Raw genomic sequence first — 23722 nt, forward strand, 5'->3', positions numbered from 1 at the left:
GGAATAAACTTGCATTAAAAAAAAAAAAAAAATCATCATCGCTACGTCGCCGCCGTCGTCGTCGTCGTGGTCATCTACAAAACGGAAACGTCACTTGAAGAAAAAAATATTAATTTACGTTATCTGAGTTAATGACGGTGCCTACTATTGTTACTGCGCATACGTTCTGCGCATCTCTTGATACTCGGTTTCCTATGGATGGGGGCTACTAATACAAAGATTTTTTTGTGCGGCTTAAAACTTTTTGGGGAAAGCAAAACTTAACAAGTGCTTCTGGTATCCAAAAAGAAAATGGGGGGGTAACCATGCATTTTTCAGAGGTAATAAAGCTTCAATTTGGAAAAACACGCCATACATTGCTTTATTTTTTACTGCTTTTTAGAATAACTGTTGCCTAATTATCTGTAAAAAATGCGTGGTTAACCCCAGTTTTCTTTTTGGATTTCTACAGCCCTAGCTAAGATCTGCTTTTCCCGCATAGCCAAAAACCGCGCAAAAATACTTCGCTATTAGTAGGCACCGCCCTTAATTCGCGATTATTATTCAGCCGAGTCATACAAGAGCAAAATTGGTAGGAATGGCTTTCAAGTTAAAAGACGAATGAAATACTTCATGTGCTCACGTTCACCGAAAACCTTGAATTTGGTCATTTCACGTTGCAGAGCACTCACAGAGCGAGTGTGTTTGCTCATTTTATAAACCTATTGTTTTCTGGCGTTTTCGCCGTCATCACCGTAGTCATTGCTTAATTTTCTTTCTTGTATCGTACACCGTTGTCGACATTATCATTATTTAGTTTGTAAAAATTTCTTTGGTTGCGAGTGGACTAAAATCTAAAGAGACTTTATTGCAACATAGTTAATAAAAGGCAATGGTTATGAAGTCTGGCAAACTTCTTTGTTATGTTTTTGTTAGCATTTTTGGCCTTGACCGTGCACAAACCACGATAGATTTTGAAATGTGTTGGAGCAACTGACCAATAGAAACGTTCCTGTTAAGATATTCAACTGCAGTGTGAACATTCAAACAAAGGATTGTTCACGGTCGCGGACCTTCCAGCATAAACTGCAGCACCATCGTTTCCATGGCTAGGTTTCATAATGATTAAGGTTTATTCTCCACCTCAGTTACAGAGGGAGAGACAAAATCTTACCCCCACCAACAACTCCGTCCCGGAAGACCGAACAAATCCCTTGCTGCAGCTAATAGATTTGCATGGCTGACAGGAAATGCAAGCTAATTTGGTTTTAAATGAACTTGTTTTTAAATTATCAATTAATATAGCAATTTAGCAAATAACTATCTTTACCCGCAAGATGGATGATCCTCCAAACAAAAATCGTTAAAGAAAATGTCCAGCGCCTTTTCGTTTGGAATGGGAACTTGATACGTACAGTCCATATTGTCTGGATAGTTGTTTGGATATCCAGGACTTTTGAGGGTGTTGTTCACCACAAATCCACAACCTGCTAAACGTACAAAATAAGCGCTTTGTAAAAGAACTCAAGTAGAACAAAGAAGAGGAATTGATATATATGGGTCATAACTATACCTTACTTCGAATATTGGTTTGAATTCTATAGGTGAGACCCAAGTTAAAAACCTTCTAAAACTGCAAAATCGTGCGGTTCTGGTAGTCCATCACGATGTGAATTGAACATGGTGTAAAGATATTCATTATAAATAGGCTGGTCGAATTTAACTGAGCCGAGGCAATATTAGAAAGGAAAATAGAATAACCTTTTTAATAAATACTATTGCACTTTTGGTCTGCCATCCATCCATCCATCCATCCGTCCATCCATCCATCCATCCATCCATCCATCCATCCATCCATCCATCCATCCATCCATCCATCCATCCATCCATCCATCCATCCATCCATCCACCCGCTATCCTTTCCTCCCTCATGGATCCGCCCTTCTGCTTATCTAAAATATCTTCACTACAGTACAATGTAAACCTCTTACCGTGGAGGCCGATTTGATAAAACGGAACGCTTGCCAGAAAAATAGGAAAAATCTGCAGAGAAATTTAGAAAAGTTGATTTAACTGATAACGGTTTCTTTCCAAAATGACATATTTGAGATGGAAGTGCACCTGAACGTTACCTAACTAGATAAACATTGTTTCCGAAAATAATAAAAGCTTGTGAAGCCGATCCGCTTTTTATGTCAGTGTACCTTTCCGTAGCGTTAGGATAAGATGAGCGAAAAATATTAAATGAAACAAAGGTACAAACATATTATTTAACTCAGTGGATAAGGTTCATTCCCTATTTTTACGGAATAGGAAATCTCCATATTTGCTTTTCCTTTCAAGTCTACTTGCTTCGATTATATTGGCTAGTGTCTGTCTCTAGATTAAAAACCCTGTTATCTCAAAAACAAATTATCACTAGATGATCAATCCTGCCATTTGGGATTCAATTTTCTGGAATTTTAACTTTAATATGAGCGTGTGTTTCCACAAGTCCCTAAAATTCTTCAAGTTAGGTTTCAATTGCCAAACTGTTTTCACTTCTGATCGGCGAATCAATGATCTCATTGTCAATTAAAGACTTGATACTTTCTCCAGTAAGAGTTTTCTCAGTAGGTCCGACGCTAGCAACAATACGTTTTGCTTGAAAAAAAAAAATGCCAGCTGGTGTGTTCTCTTCTTGCTTTTCAATAGTGTTGAAGAAGAAAAGATCGTTGGAGATTCCACTATGCACCAGTCTCAGAGTCTTGGTTTTATTTCGTGTCTTTTTTGCCTACGAAAGTCATCTTTGCTTAATTGTTTGGTTTGAAGAACATGATTGTTTAAAAACTCTTAAACTGGAATTCTTCGTCCGGTAGAATCTGCATCCCTGCCCCTTTTTTTCTTTTTGTAGCTAATGAAGTTGTTATAAGATATTCATAATTTGGCTGCCACTTGTGTCTACGAATTGAAGTTGAATAATATTAAACAAGGATAAGCTAGATTTTTTCTATTCTGGAATTGGGTCGCACGTAAAGATTTTGTAAACACTCAGCAGATTAATGAGAATGCAACTCAAAGGAAGAGAATCCTATAATTTTGACTGGTGAGCAGAAAAAATGTTTTTAAGCATCCAATACTAGGTGTTAAGAGTGCAAAAATACCAGAACGAGTAACTTTATAATCAGAATCGTCTAGGATTAAACACTTTAGTTATGTGATCGAGAAGTGGCAATGATAGATTACTGGAATGAGTTTTAAAGCCTGCTTTGAAAGGAAAGGAAAAGATATGTAACAAGAGAGACAAACTTACAAATAACTGACGGATGACAAATTCCATCATCTGCTCCCAACACATGATTACTTATCGGGCTCCATGTATGGATTTTTTATTGCGTGTCTTAATCCTTTTGAACAAACTGAAATAATAATGGAATAATTAACCGAAAAGAAAAAGCAAACAACTGTTAACATAAAAGCACAGCTTGTGATCTTCCTGTTTCCCAAATTATCTTAAATAAAAATATTTTTACTGCCATTTCATTTTCGATCAGATGTGATGCAATCAGGTTGTATAATTTCATCCTCAATCTCACTTTCTTTTAGCAATGACGTGGGCTATTTGATTAAGGAAAATACCAGCGGTGATGCAGTTAATTCTCCAAATAACTAATTACATCCACAAGAATAAAACTATTTCTTTGCCTCCATAGATAACAGTAGTTATCATGGAGAATTCGCAAAACTGTTAAGCCAGTTGACAAGGTTCAATAAATGCAGTTTTAACGAGGTCACACAAATTGAATACAGTACCGTGTGGAGGGCGGATATTGCTTTGCCCATTAAAGTTTCTCTAAACAGGCATGAATATTTCATGGCGCTCATTTTCCTTTTGTCTTGGCATCTTCTTCCTTTTTCTCCTCCTTTCGTAATGTCAAAGTTCATAAATTAATAAAGCTACCGCCTAATGTGAAATTAATGAAATTTATATTTAATATTATACTGGACCTAAATGTGTTTTTAGAACGTTAACTTCTTGCGCGACGCTTTCTAGGTTAAGGCAAACACTCGTTTTCCTTTTGTTATTTTATCAGTGGTGTCGCAATAGATCTTAGACTTGTTCTAATACAGATAGAGCATTAAAAGCTTTGTCGCTTCAGGTTTTCTTTGGCTATTAACAAAAGAGAAAAGTCTTATGAAGTTCTTTAAACAAGCAGAAATTTCTCTTCGATGTAGATAAGAGTGGTATGTTGAGAAACTGCACGTTGTGTGTGTTCGTCCAATTTGTGACAAACTAATTGAGTGGGTAAATAGAAGAACAATAATTGATCAAAAGGCGACGAAAATATTTGCCAAACAAATTTTTCGTACGTTTATTAATAATCAACAATTATTCGCGAGATCGAGTCCTCGATAGGGTATGTATCTTTTTGTGAAATGACTGCTTCAAATAAAGTTATCAAAGTTATCATCAATGTGAAATTCAGGCTGCAGTTCACGGCCTGGTTGATGGTTGTGAAAAATGTTGGTGACTTACTAAATGCAGAGGAAACGGTTCTGGTAAAAATGCATTCATTTGTAATTTTTGAGCATATACAAACGACCTTTATCAAGCGCATGTAAGTTCAAAGTTTTCTTTTAATGATACCAGAATGCAACTATTTTATTAAAATATATTCAAATGTGTCACAAAATAAGCCTTTTTTATAAACTGTATGAACGCAAATTTGCAACATTTTGTAAGGTTTGCTTTACTCGAATGATACGAAGATTTTGAGACAAGCTCTTGAGAAACTGAGAAGAACATGGGCATAAGATGTTATGAGTATAAGAGCGACTTACAAAAGATCTACATTCAGAAAGATCCGGATGTCTGGAGGTTTAAAACAGATGCAAGGTGTGGTTGCTAAACACAAAATATTTCTTATGACATTGTAATTAACGTAGCCCACGATGTTTATTGTAATCTCACCGCACTCTTAGACATTTCTGATCATGTCTACAATCCCAACAGCACTTGTGCATCGCTTCACTCGTTCCGCTCATGACGCATTTGGCAGACGAGTTAGCAGTCGTTACTGGTTTACTGATTTCCAAGAACCTGTTTTTTCATTAATTCATTAATTACAGAGCTTAGCTCTAGTGTTGAATTGTTCATGTGAGTTGAGGATGAGGACGATATTTCATATGATTCACTTTCATTTATTCAATTTCCACGGGCAAGGGCACATTGTGAGCTCAAATGGCCTGATAGCTTGGTTGGTAGAACACCAACCCGGTATCGTAGCCAGTAGTTGAATTCTGTTTAAGCCTGAATTTTTTTAAGGGCTTTGTTTTCGCAACTGTTTAAGTTGCGTTCATCACTGCGATGCTCTTCCATCTCTTCAAGCTTTCATACACAGATCTCATATACAATATTTCACATCTTTCATTTTCAGAACTTAAAATCGTTTTAGTACAAGCCTACAATTGTGAGTAACACGAGCCTAAGGTACTTGTGTACCCTTCACCTGTAGAATTTCCAAGTTTTACAATTCACAGGGACATCCGACGAAAAATTTAAGCACTTAGAATATTGTCGCCTGTGTTCACGAATCCTTTTGTAAGCTAATACAGTTTAATTCACCTGTTCGGATGTTTCAGCTGAAAATTTAAGTTGCAGAAAGTTTTAGCTAGGAAAAGGAATCTTACCTCCGAATTGTACGAGCAGTTGTTGGCCTTACGAGAATGCTAGCTGACCTAATTTCCAATTTTTACCGATATATTTGCCCCTCCGAAACAATTACTTGGTGTAGAAAATTTTAGAATTTTGCCTCAACTAAATCCGATTTTCTGAGGCGATTTAGGTCTTCCGAACAGATATTCACCGAAAGGGGAACCAATTGGTGCCCCGAATTTAGTAGAAACATTTACAACAAACCGATTTGTTTTTCTGCATTATTCCAACGTGTAAACTGCAAGTTTAAATCGTAAGTCGTGACTCAAAGATGAATTATTTCACGTTAGCTGAGAAGAAGAACTAAAACTATTAAGTCTTGTTTTTAAATGCCCCTGATCTTCAATTCGTTTCCAGTAAATGAATCTTTCTTTTAAATCAACTATAGTAAAAATGTAGGTTTTTTGAATTCGATAGTACAGAAGAAAAGATCGTAGAAGTTCTTCGAACAAGCAGAATTATTTCCATTTCAATTTAGCTGGAGATTAGCTTGTAGGGAAACTGCATGCTGTGTATGTGTGGGGAGTTTTCAACAAATTCATGAAAAGCTAGTTACAAAGCAATGTGGTGGGAGGTTAGAATAGGAACAATAGGCGAACATAATGACAGGTCAAAACAGAGTGTTTGTCACGTTTATTGATAATTGCAATTGACACAACAGTCATACACATAAGCAAGTTTTCTCTGTTCAACAACCAGCTTTTGAAGGAAACTTGGGAAGGAATAGCAAATGCGTTACATGCACACGAGAACATGAACAAAAACAAATCATTAAAAAACTTGTCTACAAGAACTTGAGGTCCGCTCACACGACCAAGTTTCGTTGCTGGACAAGTTTTCCTTGTCAAAGTTTGTTTATTAAACAACTGTTTTGCTAATTTTGAGCAAAGAGACTAATCTCACAGATGGACCTAGCTAAACCCGATCTGGTAGCTATTTTGTCCTCCCTCGGAACATCAATTCATCACCAGGTCTATTACATTGGGAGTGAGACTTTTCCAAGATAAACAAGTTTTTCTCAAAAGGTAAAGCAAACATGCATGTCGAGTATCACTTGTTAGTGTACAAAAGACAACTAGGAGTAATTAATTTAGTTTCTCCAAAATTGGATGGTTCAAACTGGGTTGGAACAGCTTCAATCACCAAGCGTAGTAATTGTTGTTGTTTAAACAAATATGATTCTCTTTAGAGTAGTAATTCCAATCAGCTGCCGGATAAGGCTATTAGTACGTCGGGTCCTTGTTCGTGAGATGTGCATCGTTTTCTAACAGGAAGCGAAGGTAAATGGAGAGAAGCGCGGTTCCAACTCCTGTTATATGTGACTCGCATCCATCTACAAGAAATGTTAAATAAACAAAATGGCTTCAGGAATTTTGTACAGCCAGGCAATATAACATTTTTATAACTAAAAAATCTTACATTCTTCTGTTTCCACAATCCTCGAGCTGCGCCTGGGATAAGGCAGCCTTTAAATATGCTATCAACAAAAAGAGTGGGAAGCTAATAGCCTGGTCATTATTTTAGAAGATCGTGGGTTTGGAAAGGAGCAGGTTCTGTTCTTCCTTCTCAGTGAACCAAAAAAAACAATGAAAACAAAACTTAGACAGTTTATAGAACGTGAGGTTTCCCCTAAGACAAAAGAGAGTGGGATGATCACATCAAATGAAGCGCGAATTACGTCATTATCTCCGAATAATCGCCATCTTGGAATTTTTGATACGGCCAAAACCGAGACAGCCACCAGAGTTGACTAAAAAAAACCAAAAGGAACAAAGAAACGACAAAATGTGTCAAAAATTTGATCAGCAAAAGGAAGCAAAAGAAAAAAAAATTTTACATAGGGTGCTTACCATTTACCATACCACCCGGATGGAAATTTTCGGCATAAATACGAAATGATTAACTTGTCTCAACAGAAGATGGATAACATTCAAAATGTATAAACATCGGCTGTAAATCCTAAAAGAAGTAATAAAAATGCGTCACTTTGACTAGAAGCCCATAATTTCAGAAGTATTCCAAATGGAATGATGCGTACCATTTGATTTCCCAACTGCAATTTCCTGGTTTTCCATCTGAATGGTAAGCACCCATAGCAACAAATGCCATGAACAGTGTCATGTTATTTTACACCAGTTCTTGGGTTTTCCCAAAACTCTTACCTGACAGTTCTTTTTTCATTAGTAGTTTTCTCATCGTCTGCCTTCTGTTATTTTTGCTGAAATCCTCATCATTCTCAATATCTCCATAGCAACCACTTGTTCTCTGCCACTGGAGCACGGCATTCAACCTTCGTAGGGATAAAAATTCATGGTATCCCAGCAGTCCACAGACCACGCTTTGCTCCATCATTAAATCGGCGTCGATTCTTTTGATTGGGTGATTCTGTTCGATCAGGAGTAGCTGATTGTAAATGTTGGAACAGATTCTATCGTACACTAATTCCATTGAGCTGTTGTCCTCCTTCACCTTTTTTGAGAGTATATCAAGGCATCCTGTAATAAGTCAAAAGTATCAATTTCGATGGAACAATTTAATAATCAATCGATCAATGAATTACAAGGGGTGGGGCATCCAATGAGAGCATCCAAGAAAAGTACTTCTAATGTACTTTTCTCTTTAATTTCCAAGATCGCTTTCGGCCATTATAAGGGATATTTGCTCACATTAACACAGTTTGATTTTTTGGGGTTCCTTAATTGGATTTAAGTCGCAGAAAGATTTTAGGAACGGATCCATTTCCTTCGCATTTACAAGCCGCAGTTGTCTTTTCGAAAATTGTTTTAGCTTGCCTTTTTTCGGTCTCTTTAAAAGGACATTTTCCATCCTATCGCGATCGAAAAAAAAGGAATTAATTTTATCCATGTAACTACAGTTTTATATGATAAAGCACCAAGGAAAATGCGAGTTTTCCTTCACAATTCAATCCGGATATCTGAGGTGATTTAGGCCACCCGAACAAATGTTTACCAAGGCGTTGGTTGTCACTAATTACAAGCGTAATAAGTCATTCATGCTGTTATAAAGCTGAATGCTGCTTATTTAGCCTACAGTGATTTAACCCTAATTAAATATAGGCTTTTGTTGAGTTCCGTAGCCGGGGTGGGCACAATCAGTTAGGAAAAGTCGCAATTTTTTTGTAGTGTGTGCTATTTGCTTGTGCGGCCTTGTTCTGTGTATTTATTGAGGCTTCTAGCAGTGTCCAAGTTTTGACGGTCCGTAAAATCAAACACGTCTTCAGATTGGATATATTTACTTGTAAACTATCGACCCTTTAGTTAGTTGGGGGGAGGGAAACTGTTAAATCGTTACCTCTCCTTAACAACACTGTTGGCAAGTCAATCAGTAATTCATGATCAGTCAGTCCATCTGTCAGTCAGGTCTGACTTCCAGGAAGTTAACCATTCGGATAGTCATTCAATGATCACTCATTCCTTCTATTAGTGAATCAGTCTGTCGGCCCATCAATCTGTCGGTTAAGCGGTCGGATCATCCGGCCGTTGATCTGACAGTTCCGACAGTCAGTCAGTCAGTGAGTCAGTCAGTCAGTCCATCAATCTATCATTAAGTTGGTCAGTCGTTCAGACAGTTAATGAAACAATCTGTCATCTCCAGTAGCTAGTCGTCAGTCAAATCACTCAAGTTCAATCAGTTCGCCAGCCAAGAAACTGAAAACTAAAAGGTTCTACGTTTGTTCAACAGTTGAACAACACATTAAATAGATCGAGCTCTGTCCTATCCAACACATTCTTGCCAAGCTAAATAATTTTTCCTTCGCACAAGATAGTAATTTTTGTATTTAGCAAAGATATTAGTATTAAATAAACTTTTGAAGAATATATTTGCTCTGTGAAATGACATATTTAAATTCCACCGCAACTCATTGACAATAGTTGAAACGTTTTGAAAGACGCGTTGCGGACATTTTTCTATGAGTCTCCTAAAAAACCAATTGGTGTAAATGCTGCGATAGCAGAACACAAACTTCTGCAGCAATTTTAGTTGAGGACACAAAATAATTTTGGTTCAATCACCCCCCAGTTACTTTTGAAAGCTATCGGAAATGCAATAGTTTTGTTTGTTTTGTTGCTGTTGTTGTTAATTATGATTTACTGTTACTGCTATTACTACTGTTAGGGACCTTTAGATTTAAGTACCAGAACGAGATTAAGTACGAGTACGACTTATCAAATCTAATTCGTTCGTTCTTCAGATAATTACTTATCACACTAATCTTGAGAATGATGTATTATCCAAAGTAACACAGACATACTTGGAAAAGGAAACTTGGGTGTTCCTATCAGGAGTCGAACCTAAAACCTTCCGATCACTAGTTCGGATGCTCTACCACTGAGCTACAGGAGACTCGTGGGAGCTAAGGCCATTAAACTAGGTTCATCTTGTTTCTAGAGTCTTCTTTTCTGCTAGTAAGCCACAGGAAAGAGCGAGAGTTCTGGAGAGGTAACTGGTTTGAAATTTGAAAGTGTTACTTGTATCAAATGGATCATTTTATTTAACACTATTTGGCTAGAAACTCGAAAGAGAAAAAAAAAATACAGTAATTTACACAGATACAGGTTACACAAATAACAATCATCTAGTTTGAAATCAGTTTGAAGCATCCAAAGCGTGTAGAGCTTTCGAGTTGACTGCTGCTTATTTGCACATAAAAGAAGGAAATATTGTGCAATCAGAAAGTAACTAGTGACAAAAAATTAGAGGCATGATACAACGAAATATAAAATACAACTTAATAAAATTATTGTACACTATGCCATCTAGGCAATTCATTGGTTTCTTATGATAAATTAAGGTAGGTAGGCAAGGGGTAGAAAAAAAGTAAAGATATTTAGATTGCACTGGATAACCTACAAAAAGTCTATAACTGATACTAAAGTAAATGAGCTTTGCACTGCTTTTTAAAACTGTTAGTACTGAGAGAGAGATTTTTTTGGTATGGTTTCCCATAATTATGAAAGCTGTGTATGTTAAAGTAAATTTTCCCATGTTGGTCCTTACTTTTGCCAGTGGTCGATTAAAATTGATGTTAGATGCAAACCTGGCCCTGGTTGTTCAAAGAGTGGATAACTTTATTCAGCGGATAAGTCGCTATCCAGCGAATAAAATTTATTAGTTTGAGTACATTTTATTTGCTTGATAGCGATTTATCCACTGGATAACAATATCCGCCCTTTGAACAACCGGGCACTAGTATTGTTCTTGTGGATAGTGTTAAGGCTACTCAAATGTAAAGGCCCCGATTGTTGTCAAGTACACATTCTATAGTTTTACTAACCTCTCTGCTCACCAAACATGAAATAAAGAGCTTGGTGGGTTAGCACGTAGCCAATCTCCCCAGGCCGCATCATTACCTCCCAGCAATCCTCAGTGACGTCACAAGGCTTGTTCCCATACCTCGGACTGCCAAGAAGCCTTGCCAGACACGGCTCATATTTCTGTAGTATATCGTCTGATAGCTTGCTTTTATTGAACGCAGCGATGAGGTCAGAGTTTATTTTGCTATAACGCCTCACTGTTCGCCAGGGATGGACCACAGTAAACCCTACTAAGTTGTAGTACTGTGGACTGGATTGTTGCAGCACGGTCAAGGCTTTTGAGCTGATCTGAGAGACCAGTTTCTCAAGTCGACAGACTTGCTTATATATTCCAGATTCGAGTAATGCCAGTTTACTTTTTTCATGTTGTGTGAAGTCGAAAAGATTACCTTTTGAATAAATTCAAAGATCTTCGATTAGTGGCAAAAGCTAATTCGCTTTGGAGCTCAGTAGAGGAATCAAAGAGAAGAGAAAATCGTCCTTTTTAACATCACCGTAAAAACATTTCACCGACTTCACTTATTTAGGGATTTCTAAAAAGGTTGATATTCAGACAAACCTTGTGCAATTCGAAGTCCAAAGTACGCGTCTAAGTTCAAGGTAGCTCCATTTTGTTCGTAAAACAACACTGCCTTCTCAAGTGCTGAAAATACGCGGTTCACCTTAGTGAAAAACGTTTTTTCCTCTCCTTTCACCTGGAAATTTTTTACAGAAAAACCGATCAAAGAGAAAAGAGGTAGAAAAATACATTCTAACTTCATGTTAACTGAACTACTGAAGCAGGTTAAAACCGTTGAGTCTCTTGAAGAACAACAAAAGCTGTAGTTTTGAAGGGTTTAACAAGGAAAAGCTTCAGCTCCAATATCCGCTCTTGGCAGATGAGTTTTAAAATTAGAGGAGCTTTTATTGAAATTACAAAAGAAAAAGCCCCTTGTAAGTGACGGTTGTTCCAAGTACTTCCTGTTTAATTTCTCTGTGGCTACTGTCAGCTTCTTTTATTGATGGCATTGTTGCCATGCAGTCATAATGGGCATATTCTGAGAACCACTGTTTTTCCTTAACATTCTCAAAATCGGAATATTTTGACTATTAAATCCGCTGAATATAACAGATGCCCATTTAAATTTTCGATTTTGTTTTATTTAAACTAGCTTCCCCGGTCCTACATAAGGAATTATTGGTCAATTCAAATCTGCCGTTGTTAAAAATAAATGAATAAATAAAAAATACTTCTTACCAGCAAGAATCATTCTAGATATTCTGATAAAACATTTATATTCTGTTCAGTCGGGTTAATTTAAATCTTCTCTTATTTTCTACGAAACGTCCCATCCATACTTGAACCCTTTAACCCCTAATACCAATGATCAAATTCTGTTATCTTGTCCCCACACTTTTCTTATAAAAGTACTGGGGAGAAATTATTAAAATATTCTGAGAGAAAATTTACCTTGGGTGATCATATCCTTTACTCTCATGATCTCATGGGTTGAATAAGCATTGATATTACTAGGAGAAATTTGATGCTGATCACTGTTAGGGCTTAAAGGGTTAACAAATGCATGAACCCTCCATTATATCAGTCATTTATTCCATTCTGTTCTGATTTGCGAATCATCGCTCCATATTTCTTTTACTTTTCTCCAAAATTGTCATTAATTTTGGATGGTTTTACAACGAAAAAAATCCAAAATCCGCGAACTCTTTTATTACACTGCTTAAAAAGAGAATACACAAAAAATAGAAGTCATGAGTTCTATTCCATTCGGCTTTACGGGGAAGCGCCACTACGGATATGTTTACAAAACTTTATGTTATCAAAGTTCTCGTTTTCGCCTTCGTCCCCCACGATTCGAACCTAAGTATTTAAAGCTCAATCGGTTAGGACGCCGGGCTTGAAATCCGGAGACCACGGGTTTAAGTCTGGCATCTGGTCGCCCACTCTAGCAGTTTCATGGTAGTCACGAATTCAGGTCATCGGCTACGCTTGAAGTACGACCAACTGGTCTACCTTCAAGCAGTTAAGATTCTCATTCGTGTTATTGCCAGAATTTGGATTTTTCGCTCTACTCTATGAAATTTTAATGTTCACCCTACCACCACATTTACCCTCAATTCCAACCGAGCTTAAGTAAATGAGGGTCATTTTCTTTTTTGTCTTTAATCTATTTCAAACTTTTTCTTTTTTGTCTTTAATCTATTTCAAATTTAAATTCAAATGTTCACTGGTTTGACTCGCATTGTATGAGAGGACGTCTTTGACGTTTGACTGTACCAAAGATGGCACCATGGCGTTGATGGCTAAATTCCATTTTCATTTGACCTTCACTGTTAAATCCATTAATTAAAGGTAGGCATTGACGTTTGACGAAAAATCTGATTACCCTTGTTGGTCAGTTAACAGAAAACTTAAATTAATTTCATACATCATCAGGCTATTTCAATAGTTTTCGTTTATAGTTGACGGCATGGGAAATAACTTGTCGTTTATCGGTTGAAAATTAACAGTACAGTGAGGCTCATTTACTACCTGCCTTTTTATTCCACGAATTTCGAAGATATAAGAGCTGGTAATGCTAATAAACCGTTTTCGTAAATCACCATGTAGTTTTGACGTGGATGAATCTAAGGCCGCTTCTGTTTTTGTGTTCGTAAATTGTTTTCCACATTAACATCCTTTTTAACAAAAACTGTCCTGAGTTAGGTATTTCTTTGCGTTACTTAACCTCGCCCCCCCCCCCCCCCCACCCTACCCCCCCCCCCCTTCCCGGAGAAAAACCATCCTTTTTCGAACGCTGAGCTGGTCTTAACACTGTCAGTGCACCAACTAAATGTTCATCTGAAACTTTGTAGTTGAAGCAGGCGTTATGATTAAAAGTCAACAGACAGAAGGAAGGATTATTTCCTCTTCTCGACAGCTACCGTTTGAAAAAACCGGATAAACGTGGAACAAACGATCGATCAGAAATATATACTGTTCACCTGTCAGGATGTTCAGTGAAGAAGGCGTCAATCAGCTGTCGCTCTGTATGGAAGGAAAATGGACTGAAAAAGGACAAAAGAAATACTTTTTTGTCTTTTTTACTGATCTATGTTTAGCCTGACAAACAACTGTCGAGCAAAATGAGAAGCTGAGAGAAAAATACTGAGCATGAGAAAGAGTGCGTGGATCACTGAGCGAGCGTTAATTAAAAAAAATTGACAGACATTTGTGGCTAAGTCACTCAGACGTTCCACGCAAGCCATGTGGTTTAAAACTAACTGCCCTCACGTTTTACAGCTAAAGTGTTTTTGAAAGCGGGCCCTTCATCACTGCTATGGGGAACTGATCGACAGAATGGAATATTGCGAATTTTTTTAATTATCTTCCCTTCTTCAATGTATTCGTTTTTAGTCACAAAAGTTATTTGGCAGCGAGAAAAGAAGAGCAAACCAGCCATCGTTTAGAGTGGGTAGCAAAATTGGAATTTAGAATAAAACCATCTGATGATATTAGAACATTTATTTTATTTTATTTAACAAATCGACGGCAGCCTTTTATTAAAAACTGGACCATTGTATAATACTATTCCAGCGATTTGATTGGCTTAGCGGCCATGGTCTATAAGCAATAATATTCCATGCCCGAGAAATAGCGATTATTAAATTGTCTTCGGGTTGCTCTTGCAAAGCGAGATCGCTTTTAATAGATCAATTATTCCACTCGCGCTTTTTGGATGTGAGATGATTATAGCCTACTCGGCGCTACGCGCCTCGTTGGCTATCTATCATCTCATATCCAAAAAGCGCGAGTGGAATTATTGACCATAAAATATTCAAAACTCAAGAGGAACCACGAGCCGCAGGCGAGTGATTTCACTGGCAAGTTTTGAACATTTTATGGCGTCATTTTATGCACTTGAGAAGCCTCACATTTGCATACATCATCCGTTCGTGATCAGTTACGGTAACTTTTTGAACTCTAAAATAGCTTTTCATAGACACTTTAATCGCTTCGATACTCCAATATTCCAGGACAAGTTAATTTTTGAAAATTTTGTTTCGTGGCCATGTTTTTTCATTCCGCCGGCGCACCGCACGGCTCCCATGTGTTTGTAAACACACACGAGTTTCAAAGCTCTGAAATAATTATACCAAACACTAAAGAGTATTTTTCTGTAGTTTCTGTCTTAAAGTTTTTGTAAAGGCCAGAATTATTTTAGTGGGAGCAATATTGACTGAGTTATGATTTTTCAAACATTTTTATCCGAGCGCCAAATATGTCGGGGAACCCTCTTAAGCAACGACGACGTCAGCGACAACGCTGCCAATAAAGAATGAACTAAAACAATCGCTCCGGCGCACGTGCATTTTAATTTTTGGTAAATTTCTTTGACGTCCTCCACAAAACCACAACGTGAAATGACCTTATCCTAGGTTTTGTGGAGAACATGAGCAAATGATAGTGAATTTTACTTTCTCTTTCTCTTGTACCAATTTAGGCAACCCGCTAGCCGTTTACAAGTCTAATGCGTTTCCGAGCAACAATCTATAATTTTTTCTTATTTTACTTGTTTCAAACTTTACAAATACGGTATACTTCAATTGTTTCGATCGGACAAATATTCTTGGAGAAACTAATTTTTGAACATTTTGTTTCGGGGTAGTTTCGCTCGCACCGCACGGCTCACGTGTAGTTGTAAACACACACAAACTTTTAAAGCTCTTAATGATCTCTGCCAAGCAAAAAAGAGTGATTTTCCTGTGTTCTCCTTTTCTTGACGTTTATTTAGATTTCAGTAGGAGCAACATTGACTCAATTATAAATTTCAAATAATTTTTTTGGACACGAAACTGCTGTTGAACTATGCTCTTGTAAGAGAATTCATCACAAAGATGAAATGATGATAGGAAGACGTTCATCGAGTACGTGAAAGGAAAATGCCCTTTGTCTCGATTAATCAGCATCCTGTAATTTTCCCCTCAGTGTTATAAACATTATAATTGTTATCGTTGGTAAGCAGTTTTCTGCGTATGTACTAAAAAGAAATATAATTCTAAAAAAAAAACACAGTTTTGGACGTACTCCTACCCCCAAAAGGTTCAGTGTCATAACATTAAGGGATCGAGTGGAAAGGGGTGGATTTGTCACCCAGGGGGTTGTATACCATGCTTAAGACTCCACCTTGCTGTTTTTATCATAAAACGCTTTATTATCAACACCCCTCATTAGTCTGAAGGCCCATCAAAGATTTTACTTCTCAGATAAAGAAACTAAACTTCATAGTTACCTATTCTAGAAACACAACTAAATGACAAGAAAAGTTAAAAATTCAAAATTTTTGCTCTTTTACAAAGAAAGCGATTTTGGTTACTGATTGCGTTACAGATCTTTATTCTAAATAGTTCATCAATGAATAGCTTATGGCCTTTAAAGAAATCTCCAATTTTTCAGTTCCTTGCCAAGCTACTGAGCCAAGAAGTAACCCATGGCTTTGATGTGCCTGTCGCCATTATCTCCCCCATATAAGGTGTAGGAACGCACCGGTAAATTTATTTAGACGTCCTTGACAGATCCTCTAACTGTAATTAACACGAAATCATGACCATGTTTTCTGGAACAGAAACAAATAAATACACTGAAGCAAACGAAAAATTACAACATAATGCCAGCAAAAGGCAATAAAACAGCAATACGAAGGATAAACCGCAAAGGACAACATGAACGTACCTGACAGTGTGGATATATAAACTAACAACATAGGACAAGCGAAACTGAATCAGCCAACGGCTAACAACAAATTTTGGCGCGAATGAAATATTAAATGGTCCACGAGGGGACTGGCACTAAGCGCCTACGATATATACCGCTGGAATAAGTATTGTTGCAACATCCCGGCCCCGAATTAGCAACCCGGGCTAATTCTAACTTAAAGCAACAAACTTCCTATAATACACAGTTCATATTACGCAGTTCATAAGTTCATAAGCTCAAAGTTCTCCACAGGTAACACTTGAAATCAAGTCTCTGAAAATTGAACTCCTTCAAGCAGACACAACTTTCTGATGTCTCGTTTACACACGGATGATGCTGTCTTCACTCTCACGCTACGGACATGGCCATTGCTGTCTGGGAAGACCTCGTGGCGCTTTCTCATCAATGACCAGGACTAAATCGCCAATAGCAAAATTACGGCGAGGGAAGTACCATTTCTGTCTCCTCTGAAGCACGGGCAAGTAATCTTTCATCCATCTTTTCCAGAATGCATTAGCCAGACCCTGTGCTTGGTGCCAACGCTTGCTGTACTTGTCTTGGTCTGTGAAGACATCTAGAGGTAGGCAGCTGTTAGACTTGTGGAGCAACAGTTTATTGGGCGTCAACGGTTCTGGATCGTCCAGGTGGTCACTTAGGGGAGTCAACGGTCGATCATTGAGGATCTTCTCCGCCTCGCACAAAAGGGTTGACAGTGTTTCGTCGTTGATCCGCTGCTCTTTTAGCAGGGCGGCAAGGATCTTCCGAACGGACCTTATCATGCGCTCCCAAATTCATCCTTGGTGACTGGCTTCTGGCGGGTTAAAAAACCACTGGATGTCGTCCTTCCTAAGTCGGTTACACACATGCTTCTGATCCAGGTGCTCGAATGCTTCTCTCAGCTCTCGTTCCGCGCCGGTGAAGTTGGTTCCATTATCGCTGTACATTGCTCGAGGCCCGCCCCGACGGCTGACAAAACGCTGATATGCGCAAATAAAAGAGTGTGCCTCTAAAGAGTGCGCGACTTCAATGTGTACCGCCCTCATGGTAAGACATGTGAACAAGCAACCATAGCGTTTCATCTCACTTCGTCCTTGCTTCACAAACAGAGAACCAAAGTAGTCCACTCCCACGTGTGTGAACGGTGGGTCGAAAGGAGCAACTCTCGCAGCTGGGAGAGGGGCCATAATCTTTTCATTAGGACAAGCATTCCGTTTGCGACCATCGATGCATCTTGCCAATACTTTACGTACCGCAGAAAGCCCTCGCAGTATCCAAAATTTCTGTCTAATAGCAGCCAGGACATGAGCAGGACCCGAATGCCCCTGTTGGCGATGACAGTTCTGAATTATTAAGTTGGCCACGTGGTGTTTGCTTGGCAGAATAATAGGGTGTTTAACTTCAAAGGAGACTGAAGCATTCTCGAGGCGTCCTCCTACTCTTAATATTCCATCCGTCACATAAGGGTTTAGATCGCGTACTGGGCTTGTACGTGGTAAGCACTTCTTCCTGCTTCCTGGTGCTGTTTCGTTAAGCGCATCTACTTCTTTCGGGAAGGCTTCATTCTGAACGACTTTGACGATGTCTTTCTCGGCGTCAATAACTTCCGGTACAGTCAGAGGCCTTCTGGGGACATGATGTTGAGCTTTAGGATTACATCAACATATACTTCTTAAATCTTGCCATCCAGGCAATCGCCTTACGTAGACTGTCCCATGACGAATAGTGGGAAAACAGCAACTCCATCCCCATTCCGCTGGTAATTAAATTCGCATGACCTGTCGGTTTCTTTAACTCGTTGTCGTCTCCAGACAAATCCGGTAAGTGCAAGGGTTGTTCGGGCCACGAAGCTTCATCCTTTCGTAGGAACATTGGACCATGAAGCCAGAGATTCATTTTGTGTAGCTCTGAACCTTTCGCTCCTCGAGGGGGGCCATCTGCAGGGTTAGACTCAGTGTTGACGTGTCTCCACTGTTTGGGGGTAGACTCCTCGTGGATCATGGCGACTCTGTTAGCGACAAACGTTTGAAATCTTCTTGACTCGTTACGAATGTACTGTAGAACCACGATAGAATCTCTCCAGAAGAGGGTGTCATCTATGGGGTACTCAAGCTCGTTTTGAATAAGGCAGTTTAGCTTCACCGCAACCACAGCAGCTGTTAACTCAAGACGTGGTATAGACATCACTTTAAGGGGCGCTACGTGGGATTTACCAAGGACAAAGGAACAGTGAGCGACGCCTTCGTCATCAACAATTCGTAGATACGACACAGCACCGTAACCATATTCTGATGCGTCGGAGAAATGGTGTAGCTCATCAATCAATGGCGTATGACATTTAAAGCAATCTACACTTTTTCAATTACTTGCGAAGCTACTGAACCAATATATTACCCATGGCTTTAATGTACCTGTCGCCATTATCTCCCCCATATAAGGCAACATTGCCACAAGTGTTGGAGTCATCGTGGGCTCCTCTAGTGCGAAAGCCGATTCTGGAGTCAGGGGTACCACAATTGTTTTGATCGTTTGCTATGATACCGATTCTTGCTCTAGGGGAAATATCTCTGGGACCCACAACGTTAAATCCTTCCGTGACACAGTTTGGCTGCAAGGAGGCCGGTGAACCTATCAGTGAATTCCACGTCTGACGACCCATTGTGGTGGAGCGATAATTTCCATCGGCGATCAGTGAGTGAAGAGAACTTGCGTTCTTGGGGATGGCAATAAATTTGGTCTCAGAACCGACCTTCATGCCAAGACAGATCTTGGTGAATGGTGTGTTCCAGTAAGTCGGCAACTTAGTCTCTGGTTATCGTCAAAAAAAATCTTTCCTCCTGGAAGGTTGAAGTAGAGCTTGTCGCTCCATAGTGCAGAATTAAAGTGAAAGGTTCGCTGAGTGGAAATAAAAGTTAGGAAAAGCATACATGAAAATCGAAATCTATAAACTTACGACCGGCAACAATGCGGGCAGTTACACCATAATAACTTTTCTACTGGCAAAATAATTTTAGCCGAAAGTTTTATAAATCTCAAAATTTTTGAACAAAGAGCTCGGGTAAAGATTTTCCAAATAACCAAACATCCACAGCTCTCGTAGAAATCGTGAAGCATCAAATAAAATATTCTCGAATTGACTGTCTTTGAGATACACAGAATCAATTAAATGTCATGTGATACCTTTTTCCATCAATTTTCATGACCATCGTCCATCCATGTACCGCCTCCACATGGTCCAAAGGCATAGCCAATCTCGTTCCCAGAGCCCTCGTTACCCTTGTCCAGCGGAGCGGGAAAACGAGAGACCCTCAATCTCGTTTCCAGAGCCCTCGTTACCCTTGTTCAGCGGAGCGGGAAAACGACAAGGGTAACGAGGGCTCTGGAAACGAGATTGGGGCATAGCTTGACATGTGACAGTACACTGAAACCTTCCCAGACGGCATTTGGAGTGAATATGCTCCGTTTCCTTGAGACCTGATAAAAAAATGACGAAATTAGTAAAACATTATTTGACTTATGTTTCTTCTTGCGGCATGAGGCCCGAGTAAACATCGCTAAACTCCCATTCCTCGTATTTTGTTACTGAATCTCCATTTTTCCTTCAGTTTCGTTAAAAATATGGCGAGAACCTGCTGAAACGACAACCGTCTCAAAACCGTGTAACGGTCGGCGATGATATTTCAGATATTTGAAAAAAGATTCGGAGCTTTGTCAGTTGTATGCTTTTCAAATATCTCAGACTGAATTATTTTCCCCAAAGCCAACAATTTTGTTAAAACGTTTACAATATACTAGCCGTGAGGCAAGATGATATCCCTCCGCTAAAATCGTTCCCTCGTCAATGTTGAGCAGTGTTAGAGGCTTTGCCATTTGCAGCACCAATGAAAGCCATAATACAAACTGTCAGTACGAAGGTCGACTTGGGAGACATTCTTTGATGAACTTCTTTGGTGGAGAAAAATTGTTCGTTTCAGATGTTTCTGCTTCGAGCTCGAGGCACTGATGGAATCTGTGTGATGCTGGGTGACAGGAACTAGGAACAACTAGCTTGTGTGCCGAGGCTTTCAATTTCCTCCGTCGCGTAAACAGGAACAGGAAAGACCAAATCTTCGTCTGCACTAAGGCTGGGAGCAGCGGAACAGGTTTTGCGGTTCTCCGAGATAATTCATTTTTTAAGTCAAAGCATTATTTTTTCTTTTCAAACTACATGAAATTTCAGCTCTTTGGCTTATCATGTCAGCAAGTTTTACTTCACGTAAATAAAACCAGTCATAAGCGTGTTTCAGGACTAACTCCTATTGGATTTGTTTGTTTAACTTTTTGCTTATCGATAGGCCGGATAAAACAGGAAATTGGAACGAATAACCTTCATTCGAGATATTAATAAATAAAAAAGGCAAAAAGAAACCGGATGTGTTAAATGTGGTGCCTGATTCTCTGAAGTACGAGATCATAAGTACGTAACTGTTCAAAACCGTGTAACGGTCGGCGATGATATTTCAGATATTTGAAAAAAGATTCGGAGCTTTGTCCGTTGTATGCTTTTCAAATATCTCAGACTGAATTATTTTCCTCAAAGCCAACAATTTTGTTAAAACGTTTACAATATACTAGCCGTGAGGCAAGATGAGATCCCTCCGCTTAAATCGTTCCCTCTTCAATGTTGAGCCATTCACTCCTCAAACTGAATACAATCAGTTATACGTGCCGCTGAATCAACCGATCTTAAAAAAAACTTCTAAAAAAAATACTCGGTACAGTAAAATAACGCTTAGCTCACTGGCCGCGAGACGCTGGTTTGCCACGAATTTTCTTACTTACTTGCCGTTGCTGTAAATTTCCTTGCACGAATCAAAAGTCGTTCCTGGAAAAGAGAAAACGATAGAAAATCGTCAGCCAACAAACATAAGAATTCGAAGAGAAAGAGCAAATAGTGAGAAGAATAGCATTAGGGCAGGTGATTTTCGTCTACATTAAAAGCGAAGTTCTCAGTCGTCATTTACATTGACCGTGACGAAACCAAGACGCAACTCAGTGCTGTTGCTAGTGCTGCTGCTACTATTACTACTGCTGCTAGAAAGTTGCACAAAATTTACCAATTTTCTTTCACTAATGGCACTGATTTACAAAGAAAAAACGATAGCAAGTTGTCATGAACAAACATAAAATTCGAAAAGAAAGAGCAAACTGAGTCAAGAGAAAGCATAAAGGTGATTTTCGTCTACATTAAAAGTTCGTCATTTACACTGACACGAATCCGCACGAGAGACACAATTGCCGCCGCCGCCGCGCGCTGCTGCTGCTGCTACTATTACTACTGCTTCTAGTAAGTTGCACAAAATTTACCAATTTTCTCTCACAAGTGGTACTGATTTACGTGACGACAGCTATTGTGTTTCCCACGGGTTACTTACAGAGATTGTTTGGCTTTAAACTGGCTTCACAGTCGTTATAAATAATAATAAATTTAATTCTTATAACTATTTATTTCTTTAGTTAAAGTGTCCTTCCAAGTGTCTTTTGAACTGAAGTACTTTAAGAATAACTGAAAGCAAACTAAAACCAAAAACAGGCAAAGGAACGAAATTAAATGACAAGAAAACGAACGCAATGTGAAATTGTTCATGACGTTTGTAACTTACCTTTACCAAATTCTTCATACAGAGCATCAATTTTGTGTTTCATGTCTGTTAAAAGCTTTCTTTCCTTTGTCCTCAGACCGCAGTTGTTGATGTCAATGGTTTGTTCCATATGTTGAGGTTCTTTGTCATTAGCTATGGGCAAAGGCGGCTTCGACTGTGAGATAGCAGTGTTAGAGGCTTTGCCATTTGCAGCACCAATGAAAGCCATAATACAAACTGTCAGTACGAAGGTCGACTCGGGAGACATTCTTTGATGAACTTCTTTGGTGGAGAAAAATTGTTCGTTTCAGATGTTTCTGCTTCGAGCTCGAGGCACTGATGGAATCTGTGTGATGCTGGGTGACAGGAACTAGGAACAACTAGCTTGTGTGCAGAGGCTTTCAATTTCCTCCGTCGCGTAAACAGGAACAGGAAAGACCAAATCTTCGTCTGCACTAAGGCTGGAAGCAGAGGAACAGGTTTTGCGGTTCTCCGAGATAATTCATTTTTTAAGTCAAAGCATTATTTTTTCTTTTCAAACTCCATGAAATTTCAGCTCTTTGGCTTATCATGTCAGCAAGTTTTACTTCACGTAAATAAAACCAGTCATAAGCGTGTTTCAGGACTAACTCCTATTGGATTTGTTTGTTTAACTTTTTGCTTATCGATAGGCCGGATAAAACAGGAAATTGGAACGAATAACCTTCATTCGAGATATTAATAAATAAAAAAGGCAAAAAGAAACCGGATGTGTTAAATGTGGTGCCTGATTCTCTGAAGTACGAGATCATAAGCACGTAACTGTTCGATGGAAATGGTTTTAAAATTCGTACAATAATAGACTTTATTGTTCTCTTCAGTTGCATTTCCTGTAACAGTATCCACGTTCTCACCCATTTCCTGACAAATTCTTGTAGGGAAAACACCCCGTTTTATTTGGCAAGGAAAGGAGCGTGTCAACTGAGAAACAATTTTCTTTTTTAAAAAAAGAGACCCTTGTTGGAACAGCTATTTATTTTTGCCACGACAAAAAAAATGCTTTAAGTCTAGACTTACCTCGGTAAATAACAGGAACATCTGGCACAAACGGCAAGGGTAGTCTGACCTGAATTTCCTCTTTCCATCATCTTCCTGTCTCAAAATGCAAAGCACGTATTTTGCAGTTACACAGAATTTTTAAGATGACCTGAGGTTATCAAAAAACCTAAAAATTTTAATCTTATCATGGTAGGTAGAATTTCCCAATGTCTTTCTAGCAAGAGTGCTTGACCAAACGTATCATAAACACAATCAATGTTAAGAACAGACATGCAATTTGGCCTTCTTTACTGAATTACGAGGGATGCCCTTACGGGCATAC

The 23722-nt window shown here is 38.8% G+C and overlaps 3 protein-coding genes across 3 annotated transcripts in view; all 3 read right to left on the reverse strand.

Moving 5' to 3' along the window:
• LOC146489085 (uncharacterized) overlaps positions 1-23722 on the reverse strand; it is a 311447-nt gene that overhangs the window by 18882 nt on the left and 268843 nt on the right. The window lies entirely within an intron of this gene.
• Positions 6282-12561, reverse strand: LOC146489086 (UPF0764 protein C16orf89 homolog). The gene is made up of 4 exons (XM_085106129.1): positions 11570-12561; positions 10971-11399; positions 7837-8169; positions 6282-7007 (listed from the first exon to the last, which is right to left on the reverse strand). The coding sequence occupies exons 1-4, from the start codon at positions 11769-11771 to the stop codon at positions 6898-6900; spliced, it is 1074 nt and encodes a 357-aa protein (XP_084962255.1). The 5' UTR covers positions 11772-12561; the 3' UTR covers positions 6282-6897.
• LOC146489087 (uncharacterized) lies at positions 20074-22854 on the reverse strand. The gene is made up of 3 exons (XM_085109689.1): positions 22384-22854; positions 21563-21605; positions 20074-20215 (listed from the first exon to the last, which is right to left on the reverse strand). The coding sequence occupies exons 1-3, from the start codon at positions 22628-22630 to the stop codon at positions 20074-20076; spliced, it is 432 nt and encodes a 143-aa protein (XP_084965815.1). The 5' UTR covers positions 22631-22854.

The sequence above is a fragment of the Pavona decussata genome, unplaced genomic scaffold (genome assembly GCF_977016875.1).
Source record: "Pavona decussata unplaced genomic scaffold, jaPavDecu1.1 SCAFFOLD_6, whole genome shotgun sequence".
Taxonomy (NCBI): domain Eukaryota; kingdom Metazoa; phylum Cnidaria; class Anthozoa; order Scleractinia; family Agariciidae; genus Pavona; species Pavona decussata.

Coding starts and splice junctions, on each gene's coding strand:
- LOC146489087 (XM_085109689.1), bottom strand. CDS start 22,630: ATGTCTCCCGAGTCGACCTTCGTACTGACAGTTTGTATTATGGCTTTC. Junction 21,606..22,383: donor GTATGAAGAATTTGGTAAAG/GTAAGTTACAAA, acceptor TCTCTTTTCCAG/GAACGACTTTTGATTCGTGC. Junction 20,216..21,562: donor GAAATTTACAGCAACGGCAA/GTAAGTAAGAAA, acceptor TTTTTTTATCAG/GTCTCAAGGAAACGGAGCAT.
- LOC146489086 (XM_085106129.1), bottom strand. CDS start 11,771: ATGAAGTTAGAATGTATTTTTCTACCTCTTTTCTCTTTGATCGGTTTT. Junction 8,170..10,970: donor CATGTTTGGTGAGCAGAGAG/GTTAGTAAAACT, acceptor GACTTATTACAG/GATGCCTTGATATACTCTCA. Junction 7,008..7,836: donor AATGAAAAAAGAACTGTCAG/GTAAGAGTTTTG, acceptor CATTTCTTGTAG/ATGGATGCGAGTCACATATA.